This window comes from Elephantulus edwardii, unplaced genomic scaffold, assembly GCF_000299155.1.
Source record: "Elephantulus edwardii isolate Elephantulus edwardi_28Jun2011 unplaced genomic scaffold, EleEdw1.0 scaffold00162, whole genome shotgun sequence".
NCBI classification, from domain to species: domain Eukaryota; kingdom Metazoa; phylum Chordata; class Mammalia; order Macroscelidea; family Macroscelididae; genus Elephantulus; species Elephantulus edwardii.
Window position 1 is genome coordinate 275162 of NW_006399912.1, and position 25673 is coordinate 300834.

At 45.0% G+C, this 25673-nt stretch overlaps 1 protein-coding gene across 1 annotated transcript in view; it reads right to left on the reverse strand.

Moving 5' to 3' along the window:
- The window catches only part of CLEC16A (C-type lectin domain family 16, member A), a 262635-nt gene that overhangs the window by 171138 nt on the left and 65824 nt on the right, over window positions 1-25673 (reverse strand). Inside the window, exons 11-13 of the mRNA XM_006895232.1 lie at window positions 20618-20849; window positions 9813-9948; window positions 4523-4623 (exon numbers count right to left, since the gene is read on the reverse strand). Coding sequence (XP_006895294.1) covers window positions 4523-4623; window positions 9813-9948; window positions 20618-20849 — 469 coding nt within the window. The remainder of the gene's footprint in view (window positions 1-4522; window positions 4624-9812; window positions 9949-20617; window positions 20850-25673) is intronic.

Here is a 25673-nt window from a genome sequence, read left to right on the forward strand (position 1 = left end):
ACAAGAAAGAGCAGGAAAAAAAAAAAAAAAAAGAAAGAGCAGGGGCCAAAAAGCTTTGGATATATACAAGAAGATGGCAGAGCTATTCCATAACAAATAGGTATGTTAGACACGGCTATTAAGCTTCCAAAGAAGCTTCTTCCTATGGGAACTGTCCAAGACACAGGGTGAGCCCCTCAGGGACAAGTCTATGCTACAAGACCCTGTTCCTAGCCATAGTAACAAGCTAATCAGCTGCACAAGAACTTGGAAACTGGTTAAGACAAGCTCCCAGGCTGGGGTTTCCTGAGGCCACTCAAGACCCTGGAGGAAAGGTCTCTGATATCCTGCTGCTGAAGTCCCCAGACCTGGCAGGCCTTGTGCTTCCCTGGGCTTTTTAGCAGCTTCTGGATCCTGTGAGCCTCCTTGGTGGCCTTTCTAGAGACTTTCCATTTTAGCCCAAGTTAATGAAAGGGTTTCTGGTGTTTGTCGCATTACATAATACGACAGCAGGGAGTATTATGACAGTAGTCACAGGTTTACGTCCGTGACAATCCCTGAGACAAAGCCAAGGATCTATGAAGGGATGACCTGAGAAGCAGATCAAGTAAAAAAAGTGAGTAGCACCTGGATACTCCAATTGACAAGTTCAGCAGGACAGAGTTTAAAAGAGACAAGAAAAGATCGATGTTTCTAAACAAGGGATAGACATTCCAAAGGATGTTATTAAAAGATACCTGGGAGTACTACAGAGGGTAGACTATACAATAGCAATATATTTTTTAGCCTTCAGAGGCTAGGTGACATGTCAGTGAAATGGCATGTTCCCTTCTCTTGCTCCCTTGCCTTTGTTTCTCTCCTCCAGTCCCTACTTCAGAGTCAGGCAGACACTCAGGTAAAGTCTGCTGTTCAGATCAACTACAAAAGAAGAACTGACAAAATCAGATGACTAAACACTGGGATCAGCAGAGGGAAAGGGAAGGTCACATAGTTTCAGCCTTGGTTGGCAATTTCAATTAAAACATAATCCAGGAAGTGAGACGGGGTCGGGGAGGTTTTAAGAGGTAGGGGGTGAATGTAATAATGTTAGATTTGCCTTTTAAAAAAATTTTATTATTTTCTCTGTGTGTGTACCATCAAATTGGATCTGACTGGTACAGGAGGAGATGGCCCCTCCTTCTCCGGCAGAGCATCTGGTGGATTCGAACCGCATACCTCAGGGATTGCAGTGCAGCTTCTTGACCCTAGGCCACCAGAGCTCCCCTTAGATTTGCCTTTTTGAGGCACTGCTGAAACAACTAAGTAGGAGTTTCCCACATGCAATGTGCTGAAGTTAAGACTGTAGAACTGGTTGAGGGGGACAGAGAGGGCGGGGGGCCAGGGGAGTGGTAGACAATCCATAGAGGTGGTCGGTCCTGTAGAGTTCTGGTCACAGGCCACAGGAGCTGAGGACCCTGTATGCCAGGCCCTGAGCCAGAAGCTGAATAAGGAGGCAGAAGAAAATGTCTGCTGCCTTTGGAATCTACCATATTTCTTTTATAGGCGGTCTGGTAGCATAGTAGTTTAAGCACTGGGCTTCTAACTGAAAGGTCACTGGTTCAAGCCCACCAGCCACTCCAAGGAGAAAGATGAGGCAGTTTACTACTATGAAGACACACAGGCTCAGAAACCCTGTCCTATGGGATTGCTATGACTCAGAATCAACACCACCAGTACAGTGTTTGGCTCATTTTACATTTCTTTCAAAACTCTAGGATACAATCATAGAATTGTGTGGGAACACAATCACATATGGGATGAGCTGCCGAGGTCCTGTCTGCAACAGGAAAAACCTGGCAATGTCTGAATGTCACCCACTAAGGGGATGACAGAGTAAGTGAGGCCTATATAAGTTATTAAAATGACTGAAGCAGTTCTATACATGTTCTATGGATGTGAAATGACATGCTAATGAAGACGAGAAAAGGTCCGGAACAGACAGTACAGAACACCTTACACTATGCTTAAGAGGAATAATAGCATTGCATTGTGTGAATATACCACAGCTTCTCTATCCATTTGCTTGTTGATGGGCACTTAGGTTGTTTCCATCCCTTTGCTATTGTGAACAATGCAGCAATAAACATGGTTGTTCATATATCTGTTTGGGTGACAGTTCTGATTTCTTTAGGGTATATTCCCAGTAGTGGAATTGCTGGGTCAAATGGTATTTCTATTTCCAACTTTTTGAGAAAGCACCATATTGCCTTCCATAGTGGTTGCACCATTTAACACACCCACCAACAGTAAATTAGGATTCCAGTTTCTCAACCATCTTGCCAGCATTGAATTTTGCTAATCTTACTGGGGTGAGACGATATCTCATAGTTGTTATGATTTGCATATCTCTCTTTTTTTTTTTTTTACATTTTTTTAAATTCTTTTTTGTGCATGTACCATCAAATCAGATCTGACTGGTACAGGAGGAAATTGTCCCTCCTTCTCCGGCAGAGCATCTGGTGGATTCGAACCGTGTACCTTTGGGATTGCGGTACAGCTTCTTGCCACTAGGCCACCAGAGCTCCCTTGCATATCTCTTAGAGCTATGGATTTTTAATCTTTCTTCATGTGTTTGTTCACCATCTGAAGTGAAGTGTCTGTTCATATCCTGTGCCCAGTTTGCAACTGGGTTGTTTACCTTTACCTTGTTGTGGTGCTCGAGTATTCTATAAATTCTAGATATAAGTCCCTTTTCAGACATGTCATTACCAAGTATTTTTTCCCAGTCTGTGGTTCTTCTTTTTACACTATTGGAGAAGTTTTTTGATGTGCATAGGGATTTGATTCTTAGAAGGTCTCACTCATCTATTTTATCCTCTCCTGGAATACTATGCTGCATTGAAAAACAAGGAACTCATGAAATATACAAGATGAGTGACCCTGAAGGACATGATGCTGAGTTAGTTATCTCAGTCACAAAAGGACAAATACTACAGAATGCCACTGTTGTTATTAAATAGGACTGACAATGGGGTTGGGGGTATCTAAGAAAAGAGGGGATAAATAATGTACATTGCACGTAAACCGATGAGGGAGAGAACTACTTGAAAGGAATATATGATTAGGTATTACTTGTATGGTAACAGTCCAGAATAAGAGCTGCATAGTAAAGTGGACTGGGGTGGGGGTTGGGAAATTGTACAACAATGAAACAACTTTTTTTTTTTAAAGAAAAGCAAACTGGGAGGGCAGGGAGGAAAACGTGCAACAATGAGTGAATGGAAATCCAAGTACTCTATAAACTTCCATTACAAACTCAATTAAAAAAAGAAGAATAGTAGGAAATAAAAATCACAGACACTTACACTCGGGTTTACATTGATAAGGATACAGACTGTCTGTGAAGAGGAGAGCTGGTGGAGAAAGAGGGAGGGCGCTTTTTCCCACACATTCTCTTGTCACAAATGGACTAATTTATCACAACCACATACTTGAGATTTAAGAATAAGTAAATCATTATTATATTGGTCTCCTACTGGTGTCTTAACAAAGTGCCACAACTCTGGTGACTGGAAATAAGAGACTTACTCTCTCACTGTGTGGTCACCACACCAATATACCCCGTTCACATATGTATTCAATTCCCTTGCCTTGCTCTTACAAGCATACCTGTGATACCATTCAAGGGTTACTCAGATAAACCAGAATTCTAACTAATCATATCTGTAAAGTCTCTGTTTCTTACAGTTCTGGAGACTAAGACCTGATATTCTAGGGGATGGCTTCTGATAGTTACGTTGAGTGTTTTCTTACTGTCACAAATCAGTCTGTCTTAGAAAAAAACCAACTTCACCAGGTCCTTCAATAAGTTTTCCAAAAAATCATACTAAACCAGAAATTCACATGGTCAAGGTCTTCTAGTCTAGACCAAGCCTCGCTTTCAGCAGGGGCCAGAAGGAACACAGTCATGATTTCTTCTTCTAAGAGATTCTGAGGTGAAGGTTCAGTATTGCTCATGCTAAGACCGCCAAGCTCTGTCCTGAGCAGGCAACAGCTTCAAACGAGTGAGCAACACACTCTAATCAGACCTGCCAACTCCCTCGGAGCCAATCCTGGTCATGATCCTCAACAGGGGAAGCCAGAGAACCACATCTTTCTTCAGAAAGGAAACCTACGCTTCCACACACTCTACCCAGGCTCTATTTTAGCTCTGAACCCCAGCAAGAGCACCGTCTGTTAAAAATAGCAAAACCAAGGTTACAGTTTGACTGATTTCAGTTCTGATGTTAGGAAAGAGGTCGGAAGCTAAGCCAGTTGTAAAGCAAGGGGTCGGAAGAAAACCACAGTGTGAACACGACACACATTTCGACCTTTCTCCCCCGAGCTGCCTGACTAACCAACTCCCGTGGCTTCAGTCTAGAAGACCTGTGACATTCTACCACAGTTGGCAGAGGTGAGGAAGGAAAACCTTCAGTGAGAGTTGTCCTTTGCTCTCATACGAGCAGAGGGGGACGCTAAGGGCACACCGTCCCAGGTGAGAAAGCGAGCGAGGCAGCGTGCTTACCTTTGTTATGTGACATGGCGTAGAGGAGGCAGAGCACGAAGAGAGCATGGTAGTCATCATCGGGGCTGTCCAGGGAGTGGTACACCATATCCAGGAAGGGTCTGCAAGAGAGGGAGGGGCGCACCTGAGCCTCAGCAACACCTGTCCATGTCCACCTGCACACAGGAGGTGGGCGGCCCTGCTCTCCCATGGCTCTGCCCTCCTGTAACCCACCCACTGTCACCACACCCCCCAGGGACCATTCTAACACCAGGCACTGGGACATCAAGGGCAAGTTAGAGCATGGTTCTGCCCCAAAGAGCTGCTGATAGAAGAAACTGACCAAAGACTGCCCAGTGGCTGATCATTCAACCACCAAGTGCCGCAGACACCACGGAGAAATAAATAAGAAAGTCCTATTCCCGTGATGCTCACATGCCAGACAAGGGGACAGAGAACAAACAGACATATCCACCTTTCGAGAATGACAAGAGAAGGAAAACACTGCAGCACGCCGGATGAACAAGACCAGCCAGAGAAGGCATAAAGCAGTACTAACAACTTCAAGAACGTGGGCCCAGGAGCCAGACCACCTGGCTTCCAACAATGGTTCTTTTCTTTCCTAGAGTCATACCACTGGGCAGGTAACTAAAAGCCTCGGTTCCCCATCTGTGAATTGGAGATTGCAACCTGGCAGAGTTACTTGAAGAACTCAAGCGAAACAATGGCTAACAGGTGCTCTGTGCAGAGCCAGGCATGTACTGGAAAAGAGCTGCTATTTGGTCTTCGTTTTATAGCCAAGGGGTCCCAGTGGTACAAAAGTTAAGTACTTTCCTGCTACCTGCCAGGTCAATGGATGGTCTGGACCCAGAGCAGCACAGGAGAAAGACCTGGTCATCTGCTTCTATAAAGATTACCACCTTGGAAACCCCCATGAGGCCATTCTTCTCTGCCCTACAGGGTCACTATGAATCAGAATTGACTCCACGGCTCAAAACAATAATTTTTTTCTATTCCAAGGGCCCTTCCCTGAAATTGCATTGTGGATCCTGGTCCAGCAATTTCTTGGACTAACTTTGCCTCATGGGTAAGGACTGATAATGAAGTCTCCTGTCCCTCTCTGATGTTTTGTGGGCAAGAGACATAGAAACAGCTGGAAATATCAGAAACCGCATACCCCCAAAGCTGCCCTTCCGGGTCAAAGGTCCTGTCCAGAAAGACCCTATGATGATGGGACATGCACAGAGAAGGCCCACTGGCAGGAGGATCTGCCCACGTGGTGCTCTGCACCTGTCCTCTGTGGATGTCACTCTGAGGCCAAGAGACCACTCTAATGAGTGAACAAGAGGGCAATTAAGCCCTAGAAGGGCTCAAAGTCTCCACTCTACAGGAAGTTCTTCAAATACTCTCTACAGAGAGAAGCCGACTGAGTCTGAGAACAGGTAGACTTTTTGCCACAAAACTTTATATCCTTTGCGAATGTTAAACCATACCACTGATTCAAAATATTAAAAGAGGTAAAAGAAACAACAGTGAAAATTGCAAAGAAATATGCGAAATGCAAGAATGAAGAGAAACACTTCAGAGGACAATATTCATGTTCAGTCTCTGCTTCTTTTCAGCCTCACGGCTTCCTCATCTCAGACCCGGTGTCACCTTCCAGGTGTGTGGATGGCTTTGCAGGTGTGGGGTTCTGGAAGCCACCAATGATAATGCTTCCAGAATCGGGAAGAAAACAGGATAAAGCAGAAAACATCCTCTGGCAAAGTGGCTCCTTGGAATTGGGACTGTAGTTCCATTCAGGCCATTTGGGTCAATGCCTAACCATGAGTTTATCATACAGCCGTTATACATAATGGCTGTTTACTAAGTATACAACAAAACGAAGGGGGAAAGTCTAGATAATAAAAAGGAAAATAAAAATTATGAAAGTGGTATGGACCAAGGTATTAGCAGAAGAAAGGACATAATCCCCGAGATTTTGGCAGTGAAAAGACTGGTAGGAAGAAACCAAACTGTGAGCACTGGAATCATGGAGACCTTTTGTTCTCCATATGCTTTAAGGTTATTAGAAACATTTTATAAAGGTGTATTACTTCTTCAATTTTTTCCTGAAAGCTTTTAAAACTAGTTTGTCACGTCTATATTAGAAGCACTACAAAGCACTTCCACTGCTAGGCCTAAAAGCATTGCTTTAAACCTGTCAGCTAAGGAGGAGTGGTAGCCAGACACCATGAAGATCACAGTGCTGGACTCCCTTCAGACCATTCTGCTCTGTCCTACAGGGCAGCTATGAGAGAAACTGACTTGACAGCAGAGGACCTGGGTTTTGGCATGTCTATAGTAAAACCCATGGACTGCCAGAACAGGTTTATCCTTGAGAGGGTGAAACCAGACTGCTCCTTGGAGGCAAGGATTCTGAAGCTTCATCTGACGTACTTTGGACATGTTACAAGGAGGGACAAGTCACTGAAGAAGGATATCATGCTTGGGAGGGTGGAGGAACAGTGCAGGAGAGGAAGACCCTCGAGATGGATTGACTCAGTGACTAAGGTAATGGGGTATGTCAGAGATAGTGAGGTTAGCACAGGATAGAGCAGGGTTTAGGACTGTTGTACATAGGATCGCTATGAGTTATAAGTGACTTGATGGTACATAACAACAACAACAATGTAAAACTCAAATGGAGACTTAGCCATAATATCTGAGGACTGTAAGAATATTGTTTGTTGTTGTTACATGCTGTCAACTCAACTTTAACTCATAATGAACCTGATCTATGATCTGAACCTTGTCCTATCCTCCCACCATCCTCACCATCAAGTCCATGCTCAAGTCCAACTGTCACTGCTAAGGTCTTCCTCTTTTTCACTGACTATTGACCTTTCCTAGAAGAGGTTCCTCTTGACAAAATGTCCAAAGTATGTGAGGTGAAGAGTAGATCTGCTTTGTCTTGGGCTGTTTCTCTGGGCTTTTAAGGTCAAGGTCCAATTTGCAACATGGAGAGCACACTGCCACCCTCCTTGCCTCAGTGCTGGGAGATGGAACATCCGAGGGCAGCAGTGTCGTTTCTGATCACTTACAAATGAACCTTGTAGGAGGAGGCTGTTCTCACCTTGAGCCAGTCTCTTCCTGCCACTTAGGATCAGGGAGACATGAGAACTGACCCAGAGGTTGGTAGGTTTTGCACTGACAAGCCTGCACATGGGCCAACTCAAACACCCACTCCATTTCCCTCCTAAATCAAGTGCTGGAAGACGCCAGTTAAAGTCATACAAGTTAAGAAACAACCTATACTGACCCTAAGAAAACCTTTATTTTTACAAAGATTCAGAAAAAAGAGCCTCCAATGCCAACAGCTAAGCATAAGGCTTTAGTTGGTCTGTTTCTCTCTGCTCCCCTTCTCTTCTAATTTTGGCAATACAAGTGCTTTTCTTCCTTTAGCAAAGCTAAAGTATCACCATACTATGCAAAAATATATGCTCTGTTTCCACTTCTTAGCTTAGGAAAAATTGGAAGCATCATGACACTACTCATTTAAAAGCAGCAGTTCATACTCTTATTAAGCAAATAATTTGTTTAAGCATTCCCCAAGGCTTGTCATTCCTGGTTTTTCCAATTATGCACCTTCTAAATAACACAGTGCTGAGCTTTATAAAGGACTTTCTTCCCTCCTTTTCTGTGTTTAAATGATTTCCTTCATTTTTAGAGTGTCATGTGTTACAATTCTCCTGCCAAGTAAGATCAAAGAGTTTTTTATTAAGTTACAATTGATAGCCTGCACCACCCTTCAATATGTTTTTTATTTAAGAAAAACTAAAATTGGTTCCCTTGTGCATCTGATAAAAATTAATTCCATCTGTTAGGTAATTGCTGGGCTTTGAACCAGTATTTCCCGGTTCAGTCATGACTGATGAAGTGAAATCAGGGTGGACCTGAATTTATAAAACGTGGGTATGTCAGAACAATAACCAGAACAGGAAAAGTTACACATTACCACCTTGCAAGAAACTTCATCTCTCTCTTAGTAAACAAGGGCAGCACACACATTGCCTTGCAACCAAATCTCGTGATCCTCAGAGTCAGAAACAACAATGTCCAGCTCAAAGATGGTGGCTGACCATGTTGCTCTGAATGTGTATCTTCATAGTCCTGGCAGTAATTAATAATCTTGCACCAAGTTCTTGGAAGGGTATGCTATGGCTCTTCTCCATTCCATTCCAGGGCCCCATTCCCAGGCTTCAACCTGTAATTTTCCCATTGCAGTACACTCACTTGTTACAAATTTGGAACTGCCCTGGGTTTGGTTCTTCAGCCATGACTGAACTGGTCTGAACCAGTTCAAAGGCCTGAGTAACTGAAATATTTGCCAAGCAAAGAGGAGATGGGGGGGAGGGGGAATTAGTGTGCTTGTACACTTAACTTTAATTTGGATTAAGAATAAAAGAATAAGTGTGTGTATTTCAGAAGTGAATGCCTGGTAGACTGACAAGAGGAACTCTATAGGGGGTGTGTGCAGTGGGGCCCTTTCATAAGGACATCACCCTGAAATAAAGCCTTCCTAACAGTTCACTGCACACTCTGGAAGCAGCCTCCTCCAATCTTTTCTTGAAGAGTGATGCTTCAGTAAGGTTCCAAGAATGTGGTGTGTGAAAGGTCTGAGAAGGTTTAGGTTCAGTGGACTATCATGTAAATGAACAATCAGGCAGAGCTGAAAGTGAGGAGGAACACAGATCACAGCAGCTGACTAAAACGGCGGTGATGCACAGGGTAGTGAATGTATGAAAGCGGGGAGACCCAAGCCCAGCCCTAAGGTGAGCCTTCTGAGATACAGTCACTGCAAGGCAGAGCCACACTCTCTCGCACAGGGCCAAGCACCACAGTGCGCTGGGGATAGTGGCAACATAGGTATGTCAGTCTCTTCTCAAGGGGGGACTACTACAATGTCACCTGGACTCTGTCCCCTCTCAAGAGGAGCCATGCCTCTGGTGGTCACAGGGTGGAAGAGACACAGGGCAGCAGGAAGACTGAGCTGAGAGATCGAAGAGCCTCTCGGGTCCTTAGTGATCATCTTGAGCAAGGCACTGAGCCCCTCCACTGAGTCCATCTTTGTGAGACACCAATTCCCACCCACTGGCAGGCAGGCGACGCCTTGTCCTGGGCCACCCCTGTCTGAGGCACACAGTGCACCCAAAAAGGCTGCTCTCCTTCGGCACTAGCTGCTTCACTGTGCACTGTTGCTGCAGACTGTAACAGCCCCACCTACAGCACATGGCATGCCCCTTCGAGTGGGGCCCCTCTGACCAGCTACCTGTTCCACTGCATGCTGGCACTGTCGCCCGTGGCAGCGGCGCTCTTCTCTTCATCCGTGGTGTTCTGCTCTTGCATGGAGGTGCCGGCAGCCACTTCCGCCAGCTTGCTGCGCTCCATGATCACCATCTCTATCTCTGGAAGCAAACACGGAAAAACTGGGATGAGGCCAGAAAGCTTGCAGACCTACGCTTACAGACATAGTCATGCTCAAGCAGAAGTACATCTCGAGTGTTCTCTGTGTGTGTCCAGCAAATTCTCCACAGTGGAGTCACGTGCACCATCACCACACTGGGGAGAAACAGGACGGAGGCCAGAACCTCTCTGTCCACTCATCTCAGGAGCAAACAAGAAATGTGTCTTTGATTTGACCCAAACTATGAAGTGCAATCATTTCTTTCAGCATCAGATAAAGATACTTTATTAATATCACACTTCCTTCCCACAGGATTTGAGGCAGCTTAGGAGAAATGACATGTGGTCAATAGAATATAATTAAATTCACTGAAAAGATTCAAAACCTGCACATATCATAGAGAGGGATGTGACCTAATTCCAAAAGCTGATGTTTTCTCCCTTCTACTAGCAGCTTCTAGAAGAGTGTTTGGGTACCTTGTTTTATTTCCCCCAATTCAGCAAATGCAAAACTAACTTAGAGTGATGAACTGAATCATGGGAAAACATTTCCTTTCCAGAAAAATTTACGAACTTGTGAACAAAGAACTCAAACTAAAGTCGGGTGGCTCTTGCTTTTACGGTCTCTCAAAACAATGGGGCCCTTGATTGTGCACTCTCCTATGCTGAAGAGTCGCAGAGGAAAAAGCGAGAAAGACGATGAAACGTGAACCTCCACTTCTGTGTCTGAAAGGAAAATGCACATCGTGGACACCGAGCTGCCCCCACTAGTCCCCTCTAATCCACAGACCTTTGTCTTCCCCTGCCCCTACTCCAGCCTGTTCTCCACACAGATTCACAGTGATTTTAAATGGAAATTAGCGCGTATCATCTTTCTACTCAAAACTCTCCAACACCTTTTCTCATCACACCCAGGATGAAATCCAAGTGTCATGCATGAGCTGGCCCCTGTCCACCTCTGAGCTCACCTCCCAGTACTCTCAGCCTCACCCTCTCACTCTCTAGTCCTAAATGCCTAAGCTGGTTTCGGCCGTGGGACCTTTCCACAGCTGGGCCCTCTGCCTAGAACCCTCTCTCCGGGGTCTTCCCTTCCCATTACTCAGTGACATCAGTCAGTGTAAACGTAACCTCCTAGGAGACACGTTCTCTTACACTCTCTCACCCACTTTTGCCTTTACTTCTTTTTCATTTATTATTAACTAAACTCCACTGCTTGTTAGGAACAAACCAGACTGTCTTGGAGGATATGCAACCAGATTGTTTCTCAAAGGCAAGAATGGTGCAACTCCTCACATAATTTGGGCATGTCGTCAGGAAGGGCTGGTCCTTAGGAAAAGATATCATGTTGGGAAAGGTAGAGGGTCAAAGAAAGAAAGATCCTCAACAAGACAGACTGACGCAGAGACTCTAATAAAGGGCTCGATGTTATTTGACATTATCAGAGAGAGTGAGGATGGCTCAGGACAGGACATGGTTCAGGTCTATTGTTCAAAGGGTTGTAATAAGTGTAATCAACTTGTCAGACCATAACAACAACAACAACCAAAAAATTCCATATCCCCCTTGTGACTGTATATGCAACATACTGTGGTGGCTTACACAGTTCCGTGATGTTGGAAACTAAGCCACTGGTATTTCAAATGTCTTGACGAGTCAACCACGGTGGACAGTCTTTAGCAGAGATTCCAGATTAAGACTAAAAAGAAAGGCCAGAAAATCTCCTTCCAAAAATTAGCCAGTGAAAACCCCAAAGATCACAACACGATGATGTCCATAGTGCTGGGAAACGTCACGAGACCAGGCAACACTGGGTTCTGTTCCACATCAGGTCACTGTGACTGAAAGGAAACTCAGCTGCATGGGCCCCCCAAGCTTACAGGGGCCAAGTCCTCGTGCCTCAGCCTGGAGAGCAAGCCTGCCGTGAGGTGGCTCTTTCCTCTCTGGTTTTTCATTCTCTCTGGACATCGTAAGAATTCTGGAGGAGAGGAAAGGAGAGGCTAAATATAATCCTATCCAGAGCTGTTCAGTTTTTCTTTTGAGCAGCTGGAGCCTAATGTGGGATGGCATTTTCATGGCATCGCACCAGATGCTAGAAGCAGGGCTGTTCTAGTTGGAGCACGGGTGGGTCCTAAGCCCTCCCATGCATGGTTCCCTCGGGCACTCCACAGAGGCCTCAAAGGCCCCTTTCCCAGAACTCCAGGGCTTCCCACAAAGTGCATGAAAACCACTGGCTAGGTCCAGCGCTAGATGTTGTGTGTGAGGAGACAGGAGCCCAAAGTGCAGTACTCCCCTGAGGCCACACAGCTGAGAATGCAGCAAAGGGAGCCAGGAGGGGCCCTGCCACTTGCATTCCACCCTGCATCCCATGTCCGGTGCAGGGCAAGGGCTTCTCCAGGCATAGCGAGGCCCTTGACCTCGGTTGCACCTTGGTCCTCACAGCTGCACCAGCCCTCCCCCATGCACGCCTTCCTCAAGCCAGCAGAGCTGTGTGATAATTGGCTTTACTGAGATTCAAGTTCTAGATGAATATAGACTGTCTTCCAATGTTCAGTCTTTGGGTTTTTTGGAAAAGTTTTATTTTAAAAAAATCTCAAAATCTGTTAAGAAAAAATAGCCTTGAGTCTAACTTACTGAAAGTAAGTTCTATTTTTACATAAAATTTATAAAGGTGGGCGTGGGCATGGTAGGCACTGTTTTTGGCGAGAGGGTCTCTCCAGTTTCTCAACCTTAAAATCGATTTTACAGCCACCTTTTGAAGATCATGTGGGAGAGGACTGGAGTCACAATGGACTTGGGGTCACAATGAACCGGAATTTCACACGGAAAGTCCCACTTGGCTCTGGGTGGCCATGCCTCCTCCTCCTCCCTGCTGCCATACCATGCTTCACAGCCTCCCATGGACCGACACTTCACACGGACCTGGATGGATTCACCTGAACCCAGAATGGCCCTTGAGCCCAGGATTCAAGTTCTCAGGATGGATCTCCAAGGGCCTCCATCTGAACCTCAATTATTAGACTCTGAGCCTCCACCTACCCTGTCGGGTTTTTGTGGGGGGTCCGAACAGCCTGTGGCCTGCCTGTAGTATAGACTCTGCTATGTGTCAACCCCAAATTTGTATAGCCACTGAGTCAGAACTGGCTCATCCAGGACCCTCTAGCAGGTGTTTAGAGGCTGTAAATTGCATGGGAGGAAACTGTCTTTCTTTCCCCTGCACAGTTGCTGGCGGTGGATTTGAACTGCCAGAGGTGACTCCTAGGGGTTGGCCGCACAGCTCCCTACAGACTACACCAGCAGGACTTTCCCCACATCCATACGGCCTCTCCTATTTGTTAGTGATTTAATCACTTTTCTTGAACTGTCTTACTTTTTTTTTTTTTTAAAGAAACCTATTTTTAAGGAAAGTTTTAGACCATTATTATACTGTGTAACTCAGCAAGACCACTTCTAGGAATTTATCTGAAAGATAGATACACATCCAGTAATATGAAAAGGCACACATACAGGCTGTTCATTGCAGCACTGTTTGAAATTGCAAAATACTGGAAACTACCTAAATGTCCAAGCTCAGGGCCTGGGTATATGTGATGTACCCACACGCACAGAAGCTAGGAGGTAAAATAAGGAAATCTCTGGGAATGGATATGGAGGGGTTTCTGGAGATGCTAGTAAATTAGAAAGAGTGACATGCAAAAATGGGCATAGTATATGAGCCTGCATGTCTAATATCAAGGAACAGAGGAAAATACACATGTATCTATCTATTTTCATAAAAAGACACACAGCACAGACAGAGCAGAACACAATCAAGCTAGCTATCTATGAGTAGTGGTGGGGAGTGGGGAGTGGGACAGAGGGATCTGAGCTGGGGAAGGATACTTCTTTCAAAGTAGATTTATACATAGTTTTGACAGTATGTTAATATTTAACGTATTCAAAAAAGGAAATGAAATCAATAAGGATTGAAAGGAAGGAACCCTAATATAGAAAGCAGGGGGGGGTGGGGGGAGACCCTAAATTGATTTCAAAGGATCTGAAGCTTGATTCTGCACCATTCTTACAATCTCCACCATACTCAAGCCCATCCATGTGATCACTTATTACGAGTGACAGTGAGTCTTAACCCACATCACTAAAGATCTTTCTTTCTTTCACTGACCTTCCACTTTTCCCTGTATGGTGCCTTTTTCCAAAGACTGATGTCTCTTGGCAACATGCCTGACATGTGAGATAAAATTCTACTATCCTTGCTTCTAAAGAGTAACCCGGTTTGATTTCTTCCGAGACAGTTTGTTTGTTCTGTGTGTGTGTGTGTATACAGTCAAATCGCATCTGACTGGTACATGAGGAGATTGCCCCTCTTTCTCCAGCAAAGCATCTGGTGGATTTGAACTGTGTGCCTCTGGGGTTTTAGTGCAGCTTCTTGCCACTAGGCCACCAGAGCTCCCCAGATTTGTCTGTTCTTTTGGCAGTCCGTGGTATATTAGATAATGTCTTATAATACCACAATTCAAAAGGAATTCATTAATCTTTGATCTTCCTTATTTACTGCTCAACTTTCAGATGCATACAAAGCAAATGAAAATACTATAGCTCAGATCAGGTACATCTTACATCTTAGTGACATCCCTGCTCTTCAGCACTTTAAAGAGGTCCTTTACAGCAGATTAGGCCAGTGCAGTAAGTCTTTTGATTTACTGACAAACAGATAGTAAGAGAGACAAGGGAAAGATCCTGCTTACAGCAGGATACCGAAGGTTGACTTTAAACACAAAAGGTGGTGCTGAATTTGGAAGATCATAATTTTGTGACCATAAATGATAAGATTGCATCAATGGATGCCAAATCTAGGGGGAGATTTCTGTGAGGAGGAGGATTTCCACACTGTCCCAGTGTGTCCCCACAGAATTTTTACTGGCTGCAAAGAAAAGAATTATAGAATGGTGAAACTAGGTGTCATCTTAACCAGATAACCAAAATTAACATCACCAGGAGAGGCATCATACAATTTCACCTACGGATTCTTGGGGAAGCTCTCTCCCTACATTACTCAATGCCCTCTCTCTATCACCTAAAATCACTCTATCTGCCACAACTGTGTGATACTCAGGTAGCCTACTTGTGCATTCTAGAGAAGGGAAACTGAGGCACAAAGAGATTAAAATGATGTGCCCCACCCTTGGCTTTTCCTCTCCACTGCACTGACTTTGTAGAAACGGCCTCTGTGTGTTTTCAACCTTGATGCCAGGCGCTCCAACACCCCAGCCTGTATTCCCATGATATGGCTGAAAACCAGAGCCTCAGGAATCTGAATAATTGCAACTGGGTGCACAGGAAGCCACCTCTCCAACCCTTCGCACTCTGGTCAACCCCCACCCAAACACTCTGTAGCCTGCACCATTTCCACAAAAGCCTCAAGAGCAGGAAAAGGCATACATGACCTGCCACTGTCTAAGCAGAGGCTCTGCTGGGAAGAGCCAGCTCAGGCCTTTGGACCCCTGGGACCCAAAGACATCAAGTTCTGCCCCTTGAGATGACAACTCTGGCCAAACCGTGAGCTTCCCCAGTGCCTCTGAGACTGTGATTTTTTAAAATTACAGCAATAATCCATCAACTTGCTGGGGATGATGTACATTCTAATCTGATTAATATTTGGTAAATGAAGTGCTTTTCGGGGAAATGGCAAGAATGACCTCCCAATCATTTTGACTTCACAAATTCAGGAATTTTACCAACCATCCTCTGTGTTCTATATTCCAGCAACCACCACAAGGACAGACGATTTTAAAAAAGAAGAATAAGAAGGCCTTAGCCTTCAAAGGTGAAAAGAACCGAGGATAAAATGCTCTCGCCTGTTACCAAGGAGACGAGAGAAGAATGGCATGTTGTTGGCTGGTTTGGGAGGACAATTTCAAGAGGCAAATAGCATCTGCAATGACAGGGCGTGAGTATGCTGCATACTTAGGGGTACCTCTTCCTCACTTTTGATCCTTTTCTACTAAACAGCAAGAGGCCGAGTTCAGATGGTTTCTGGGAAGTTGCCCTTCGGAGAATGTGCCTCCACCTCCCTCCTTAGATAAGACAGCCTGGGTAGAAAGCTGGCACTCTACACCAGGCCATCCTGAGTCCTTCCCCTGCCTCCTCTCCTGCTCACGCACAAACCTGCACGTACAAACACACTCCACGGTACCCAAGCAGTGGGTCCACCCAGTCAAACTGCCCTCTAAGAACTCCTTACTCCGTCCTCCCTCTTGGTGAAGATCCCATTCAGTGCTAAGGGGCCGCTGTGCTCATGTCCTCACATATGATGACTGGAGGAATAAAGGGGTGGGGGCATTATGAAGGTCCTAGAGAGGGAAATGACTTCCCCAAAGCTGTAGCACTGCTCTCAGGCAGGGCTAGGGTGCAAACCCCACCCTCATACATCTCACTCCTGGCCAGCCCCAATCAGAAAACGCTGCAGGGCCAGAGGCTGACTCTGGTTTTCCCAGGGGTGCCAGAAATAAGGATAGATTCCATTATATTTCAGTAGGGACTTCAAAAGAAAAAAAGGAGGCTACGGAAAAATGCAATACTAAGGTTCTGGTATTCCTCAAACCACCAGAATGGATTTATTCTAAGTTGGCCCTGTTGCTTTGACTTCAGGCCTTTGCTGGAATTCAAATAGCACCTTTGAAGGGAAGATCATGGCATCAAGGCCAACTTTGTCCATAAGCAAACACAAAAACAAGGCCTATTTATCAAAGGAGAAGTTGTAACAATTCACTCTCTGTCTGGGGGTCTGTTTATTAGGTCACTGGTCTAAGTGAAACCAAGGAGAGGGACACAGTTCTCCACGTCAAAAGAGCGCAGTGCATCCTGGGAAGGCTGGCTTCCTTCAAGGGGCTCTGAGGATGACGACACCTCTCCTTTTCTTTTCTGTATTAAATTTCTTCAAATTTAGGGGCCCTGTGATTTTTCAGGTTTCAGAATGAGTGGTCCATCACTCGGGACACAGGAGGGAGCAGATTTCTTTGCAAACTGGGGGTGGGAATGGCTAGGTCAGGAGCACACATTCATTTCACACAGCTTCCTCATCTGGGCTTTTCTGTGGAGGAGGTGTGAAGTCTGTGTGCTGCAAGTGGAGAGAAAAAATTACGTTGATGCAACACTCAAATCAAGCCATGGCAAAATTGTGACTTAATGACCACATGTCCCTTTTTACTCATATGATCTACCTCAGCTTTTTAAGTAAAGATTTCACTCCTCTGTGGGGGTGGCATGGTGTGGGTGAACCAACATTAGCAGCTCGTAAGACTCATTTGCTGAAGAAATTGTTGAGCTGGTGTACGTTCTGCTATGCATATATTCCACGACAGTAATAGAGGCACACAGTTGTTTGGTTTTGTTTTTTTTTTAAAGAGTCACTTATGCCTGACTGCTACATCCAGGCTAACAGCATCCATACATCTAGGGACAAGGAATAACTGTTGATGCTATATTTCTGACTCATAATATAACCCCAGGGAAGAACTACTCCACTGGGTTCCCTTGCCTGTATTCTTTAAAGGAGTAGATCACCTAGAATTTCTGCCAAGTAGTTACTGGGTGATTCAAATAATCACCTTTTCCAGTAGCCACAAAACACTTTATAATGCATTGCCAGGGCTCCTGAAAGACAGTTACTGGGTAAAGAAATCATGTGCAAGAGGAAATGTCACAGATCAACACAGGAAGGGGGAAGATGCTCACAAGGCACTCATGCCCCCTTCTCTGATGAAGGCACCTCATTTTCCATTTGCGGAGACACTACGCCTACTCTGATGTCATCTGGGCAGACCGCTCTCTGCAGCCTGAAGGGCAGATACTTGACCCAGGCCTGGATAGTCGGTGATGGACATGCTTTACGGGGTAGGCAAAGGGCCCAAGTAAGGACCAGCCACAGGATCCCAGCCAGTCACTGGGACGTGATGCAGTTGGAGGCACCTGAGCCTGGGAACAGCCAATGGTCATCTTTTCACTTGGATCTAGCCCTGCCCAAGCCTCCTGGTTACATGAACAATAATCACTCTGCTGAGGCAAGTCCAAGTCGGATTTCTAGGTCTTACAATCACAGAGTCCTAACACATCCTCATTAAGGAAAAAAAACAAAACAAGCAGCCTGTGAATTGTATTTTCTGGACTCATAATTTCCAGATGGGAAAATATCAAGTTAATGAAACTGTCAAGGCACACGAGAAACTTAAAAGACACTGAGCCGGGCAAGGTCAGTTCTCCCCACTTCTAGGCAATCCCCAACCCCACGCTGCATTTCTGCTCAAAATGTGAATAGGAAAATGTGACCCTCCAAGTCACAGGCACTAACAACTGTGCAGTTTCAAACACACACAGATAGAAGCATAGGGTTAAACACACCAACTGTCTCTTCAAATGTGTGAATAACCAGGAGAACAAATACACAATTCAGAGAGCTCAGGAATTTAACAGTGGCTGCCAAGCTGAATGTCCTGATGCAGGATGGGCCTGGGAAAGCTGTATTTCTTTATTGTGAACGAGGGGAAGGGATGGCAGGCCCTATCATATGTTGGAATGACTACTGTGGTCAAGAAAACACAAATGGTAAAGCTGCCAAGGTGGCGGCTGAGAGCCACGCTTGGGCGAGCTCTGGAGTCTGTTTAAGCAAAGCCTCTGGGGACATCCTTGGGCCCTAGCAGAGGAGGTGACCAAAAAAGACTTTTGGAGACTGGTGAAAATCTCCCCTCTGGACTCCTGCACGGGACAAGTGGGCTCAGCATCCACAAAGCCTACACACCAATTTTAAACCGAGGAGCCGTTATCAGCAGGAAGGTGCATGGATGCTGGGCAGACATACAGCTGATGTGACTAACTGGATTGTACTGTAGAGGCCAAGCCTGCCATGGCCCTTCCACACCACTGTTAGTCACGGGCACAGCCCAGTGAGGGAGCCTCCCTTAAAAGGACTGGAATAAAAGAGCATCTTTCCAAAACAAAATCGACAAGGACACAGTGTACAAAAATGGGGCGAGGACAGTCATTCTTCCTCCAATGTGACTACTACAGGCAAGCTGAAAACTGACTTAGCCAACAGTTTGCTTCTGGGTTAAGAAGAAAAAAATATCAAATCAAATCAAAATGACCCCAATAGGCAAATAAGTGTGGCTTACCTTGAGTTTGCCCCTTACTTCCTCACCAAAATGATATTTGTTGACAAAAGTTTCCCCAAACCAAAATATAAAAAAGAATTCCTAAACCAAAATGCTTACTGTGTACTTTGACCAGAAAAATGACAGCTTGGAGACCTCAGGCCCCAAGTGGAGGTCCAGTGGCACCAGGGAGATGCTGAGTTGTACTTAATCAAAACGTGGCCAGGGCATTTGCTGACAACTGCCAGGAAAACCATCATGAGGTCGAGGGAGTGGGAGCGCGTTCCGGCTGCAGGATCCCAGCAAATATCTAAAGTCAAACGAGCTGTCTGCTACAGATTAAAACAGCCGTTCTGCTCTGTCGCTTCCAGTCAGATGCCTTCCACTGGAGGCCTCCTACCACCTAGGCTGGTGGATGCGAATCCAGGACCCAGGTGGATGGCTCACAGGAAGCATTAGCCATACCTCTGCAGACCACAGCCAGGTGGGCGTGGAGGGAACAGATCCACCCCAGGAGATAGGCATCAACCTCCCCTCCAGCAAGCAGAGCCCTGGGTCCCCCCACCCACACCTCTACCAAGCACCCATCTCCATCACCTCTTGCATCCTGGTGCCTGGGGCTGTAGCCAGACCCCAATATGTATGGCTTTGAGCTTGGCCCAGGACACAAGGGATTGGATGGTTTAAGCTGAACAATCTTAGAGCAGTAATACTCTCCAGTCTGAGGTTATACCTAGACGAAAAGGATGTGGGGGAAAAAACCCAGAATCATCCTTGACATTGGGGGTGGGCTGGGGAAGAGCACTGAATGATTTTTCTTACTGAGCATAAAGGCACCCAACACACTGTACCTCACTCTAAACAGACAGGACTTTTGAAAAATTTTTGTGTATGAATCATGGTGATTATTTTGATCATTTAATTCCAAAAAAACCAAAATCATCTCATTGGAAGCAATTTATTTCCTTCACTGTGGAATCCCTTCCTCCCTACACTGCACTAGAAATAATGCCTTTTCTCAAAAATCAGAATCCTAAGTACAACAACGAATGAATGGAAATCCAAAGTCTCTGTAAATTTTCATTCAAATTAGTAATAATAAAAATCAGAATCCTGGGCTGTCAATAACAACAGCAATATTGTTCCTGCTGAAAGTTGTAGCAGCAGCTGGAGCAGTAAATAGAGTAAGACAGCACTTGCCTTGAGCCAGGCACTGTAACAAGAGTGCTGCAAATAAGAAGTCATCTAATTCTCTTAACAGCCCTATGAAGTAGATTCTGTGCTGGCCTCCGTTCTCAGATGAGGAAACTGAGGCATAGAAAAAAGGAATTCTCCTCCAGGCCCCCTACCCATCAAAGGGTAGGGACATGCGGAGGTTTTCTGTGTGACAAGGGCCAGGTCACGTAGAATGAGGTACACAGTGCCAGGACTGAACACACAGGAGGGGGCGGGGGTGAGGAGGGAGGAGACAGGACGGGCAGGCGGGCTGCCCGTGGGGCACACGGGTGGCGTTTGCGAGCGCACTCACCTTCACTCTCCCCACTCGTCTTCATGCCTTTTGAACCACCCTCTGTACCTTTAGCCTTCTCGGCGTCTTCCTGGGCATCCTCGGCCGCCCCTTTCTCCTCGTCTTCTTCCTCCCCAACATTTTTGTAGTTGGGTCTCTTTTGCACCCGCCTCTTGCCCTTGTGCTTGTTCATCTCAAGGGACCGCTCCAGTGTCTCGGTGGGTTTTATGAAACACCGAAGGCTGGGCTTGGCCTACAGAGTCCAACAGAGGCAAGAGACAGACGTGAAGGGTGGAAACTCAACTGATACCATCTTGTTGTCTGATGGCGCCTGTCTCCAAGAATTTATCTTCAAAACAACACATACCACCTCCCAGCGTGTTTGTCCACTAACATCTAATAACATTATTATTAAATAATATAAACAACAACAGCTACCACTTACTGCTCTCAACAGCTAAGGGGAGACCACCAAGAGGCTCTCCAGGGCCAGCTCAATGTTTCCCAAATGCCAGTTATTCATAGAGGATGACCATGATCCTGTGTACTTGTCAGCTGTGCCTCTAAGGTATAGAATGTATAGGATCTCAAACTTGACAACCACCTCACAAGGTAGTATCAGGGTTATCCTCATTTTATAGCTATGGAAACCAAAGTTCAGAGATGCTGAACAACCTGCCCAAGGTCACACAGCTAAAAGGTGGAACGCCTGGGATTTAAACTCACATGCACAATTGGTGTCTCAGCTACAGCACACTGAGGTCACAATCTTCTTAACTTACATAAGCGTTTTGTCAAAACAAAGCACATGTCACTACAGGAAAGAAAACACTGTTGTACCTGCCATTATGCTAATAACTGAGAAAAAGACACGAGTAGTGTTGTGGTTAGGCCACCAAGGCAGGTCTGAGTCCCAGTGACCCTCTCTGGACGACAGAACGAAGCACTGCCCCATCCTGAAAATCCTCCCCGTCCATGCTTGTCCCCGTTGTTGCAGCTACTGGCTCAGTCAGTCTCACTGGGGATCTTCCTGCTTTTCTGCTGATCATTTTACTAAGCATAATACTCTCCAACGGCTGTCCCTCCTGATAACATGCTCAGAGTATGTAAAATGAAATCATGGTCATAAGGAGTACCCCGGCCGCACTTTTTCCAAGACAGGACAAATGCTGACTTTCTTTACAAAGGGAGTCTGGTGTGAATGGGTATACAATTTACCCTGTCTGAGGTCATATAGCTAAAGAGTCAGAATTTGAACCCAATCTTTTCTTTAAAATAACAGTATTTTACCAAGCTCTCTCTAAAATGACAGTATTCTACAAGGGGCTCAATCTTGTCTCTATATTTAGCAATCCTGAAAAAGTATGTACATGCAAAGGGATCAGGTTGAGAAAGGAGCAAAGACTAGAGAAACTCACTAGCTGTTTGAGGACACATTTCTAACTGAAGTGCTTTTCTCTTTTCACAGTCTGGATGATGGTGATGTTGGTCTATGACTTTGTCATTTAAAAAAAAGTAAAACACAAAACCAAAGCAAGCCATTTTAAGACAGACTTCTCCATCATCTTGATATGCATTACTCACCTCATGAATTTACCCTAAACAACCATCAATTTTATTCCTGAGCCCCAGACCTTGCCAATAAGTCGAATGAGTTCAGGAGCTCAGATTAATTTTAATAATGCTTAAGACAAAGCCTAATGGAAAGCCAAATTAGCATTCAAACTCAAACATTCATTTTTATTTACCCACTTTGGATTACCCATCCACAGAAAGACAGATAAATTGAGACAGGAATTACTGTCCAGGAAATCAGAAGCGTATGCAGATGCCAGCAAAGAGAGCCCAGAGAAGGGGCATCCCACCTGCACTGCTTGACAGACAGCATCCATCAGGGCCCACTCAGGACACAGAGTGACTGAATGCGGCCCTGGGTGCCCCTCCTCTCTCTCCTCCTGAACGACTCAGATTCACAGAGTCAGGCACCAAGACTGAGTACTTGCTTTCTCAGCTCATAACCCAATGAGTTTTAGAGCATGTCACCCAGCAGTTAAAATCTTTCCAAAATAGAAAAACAAGATCAAACAGAGAGCAATACAGAGAAATGACAGAGCAGGAATTCTCAAGGATAGACTGATCCAGAACTCTCTCTATAAGCTTTATATGGAGTCCCTGCAGAGTATAAACGGTTAACAGCCTCAATTGCTAACTGGAAAGTTGGAAGGTCGAGTCCACCCAAAGGTGTCCCAGAAGAAAGACTTAACAATTTCTCTCTGAAAAATCCCCCAGTGACGACTGCATGGAGCACAGTCCCAGTGTCTCACACGTGAAGTCACCATGCAGCAGAAGTGATGTAACAGTAATTGGGTCTTTTAAAATCTATAAAAATTTTGGTGTACTGAATCGAGATAGTATAACAAATCTCACCTTGTATGGGCCTGGTCAGAGTGGAGTGAAAGCCAGACGAGACCTCATGGCTACACAGTGACCCCTTCCTTGCTTAACCCTCATGGGAAGGGGCCCTCTCTGAGCCTAGGTCTCTTACCTAAATCACGGAACAAAGAATTCTAGTCTCTTAGTTCTGAACACAAACATGGATAAAAAAGTTCTTCAGAGGCGAGTGATACTATAATCATCCATCAAATGCCAGCTACCTTCCCCTCAGTGGCTGTGTGTGGGACGGGGGAAGGAGAGAGGGGGACCAACTGTAAAGATAAGAAAAACTTCAAAAGGGATCTGCTTCTCTTGAAGATCAAGTGTTTGGGGGAAAGGCAAGCTTACCAGGGAAATTTTAAACCTTTAAAATGCAACCAGCCAGTAGATAGGTGGAAATAACCTAAATGTCCATCTGAGGGGAGGGGTTATGTCATTACAGCTGGCCTATCAATCAAGTGGGGACATGTGGAATTGGTAAGAAGATTCAGGTACACCTTGATGAACAGATGCAGAAAGAGTTCTGGAATGAAATGACAAGGATAGTGAGGAGAGCTGGGCTCCTGTCAGTTAAAGATTGTTCAACCTACAACCAGAAGATAAAATAGATGAATGGGAATCTTCTAAGAATCAAATCCCTATGCACATGCAAAACTTCTCCAACAGGGTAAAAAGGGAAGCCACAGACTGGGAAAAAGTATTTGGTAATGACATATCAGATAAGGGATTTATATGCAGAATTTATAAAATACTTGAGCACCACAACAAGATAAAGGTAAATAATCCAATAGAAAAATGGACAGGATATGAACAGACACTTCACCAAAGAAGGCATTCAGATGGCTAACAAGCACATGAAGAAATGTTCAAAATCCCTAGCTCTAAGAGAGATGCAAATCAAAGCATCTATGTGATATCATCTCACCCCTGTCGGAATAGCAAAATTTAACAGAACAGCAAGCAACAAATGCTGGCAAGGTTGTGGAGAAACTGGAACCCTTATCCACTGTTGGTGGGAGTATAAAATGGTGCAACCACTGTGGAAGGCGGTATGGCGCTTTCTCAAAAAGTTGCAAATAGAGATACCATTTGACCCAGCAACTCCACTACTGGGAATATACCCCAAAGAGACCATAACTGACATCCAAGCAGATATATGCACACCTATGTTTATCGCGGCTTTGTTCACAATAGCAAGGAGTTGGAAACAACCTAAGTGCCCATCAACAAACGAATGGATAGAGAAGCTGCGGTATATTCACACAGTGGAATACTACACTGCATTGAAAAATAAGGAACCTCAAGCAATATTATTCAAAATGAGTGACCCTGGAGGACATTATGCTGAGTGAAGTATCTCAGTCATAAAAGGACAAATACTGCATGGTGCCACTGTTGTAAAACAGGACTGACATCTGGGTTGGGGGGAGACTGAGAAAATGGGTTCAATAATATATACTACATTGAAATGGATGAGGGAGAAAACTGTTTAACAGGGATATGTTATTAGGTATTTTTGTCATCACAGGAGTCCAGAGAGAAGGCTGCATAGTGGAGTGGACCTGGAGGGAGGGATTGTAAAATAATTGTAAAAGAATTTTTCTTTTACTTTTCCAAGAGGGTAATGTACTAGGGGGAGGGTTGGGAGGGGAGAAAAGTGCAACAATGAATGAATGGAAATCCAAAGTCTCCATAAGTTTTCATTGAAATTAATAATAAAAAAAAGAATATGAAAAAAAAGAATTTTCACTTTCTACACGATATGCTTCAATATTAGCCAAGAAAGCTTTGTCCGTATCATTTACATGCAAAAAGTACCCTTTTTTACAGTGTTTCTGCAGAAATTTATTATTTTGTACTAAAAAATCCCTATGTTGTTGTTGTTATTTGGTGCCATGGAGTCATAGACGACTCATAGCGACCCTATAAACGAACAGCCTGAGCACTGTTCGTACATAGAGTTTCCGGAGGCAAGCCATTTCGGAAGCGGATGCCGCTCCTGCTTTGAGGCTTGATTTAGTTGGGAAGCTCCAGCCAACACTGTCCACCATGGGTGCCCATGACCACGATTGGCACATCACTGTCACAGGCTTCAGCATCACAGCAACCACGAGTTACCTCTGTACAGCAACGCACAGAGTAAAACAAAAACATTTTCCAATGAGAACGAAATTTTTTTTTTTAATTTCTTTTAAATGGCCCCTTAAGTAGTCAATGAGGCCTTCCCTGGGGGAGGGCATGCTGGTGACAGACGGAAAGGAACTCATGGTCTGTGAGAAGAGCTTCCGTCTTGATCTGAAATATACACAGGTGTGATCATATCACAGAATAATTGAGCTGAGTATCTACAAATAGCACATTTTCATGCACTTTCCTACATTTATGTTAACTCACAACAGCAAAAAAAAAAAAGAAGGGATTTCACTGGAGCCAGGCTGTCCTAAGGTCCTAATGATAATCTAGGAGAAAATGAGGCAGCTAGGGGAGCTGAATGCTTTGGTGTCCCCTGAGGTTTGAATTCCTCTTTACTGAGCACACACTGAGCAATGAGTTGGGGGGAGGGGGAAGGGGGCTCCAGCTGGGGAGAAAGCAAACACCCTCAACATCACAACATATCACGTGGCCACACAAGAGAAAGCAGGTA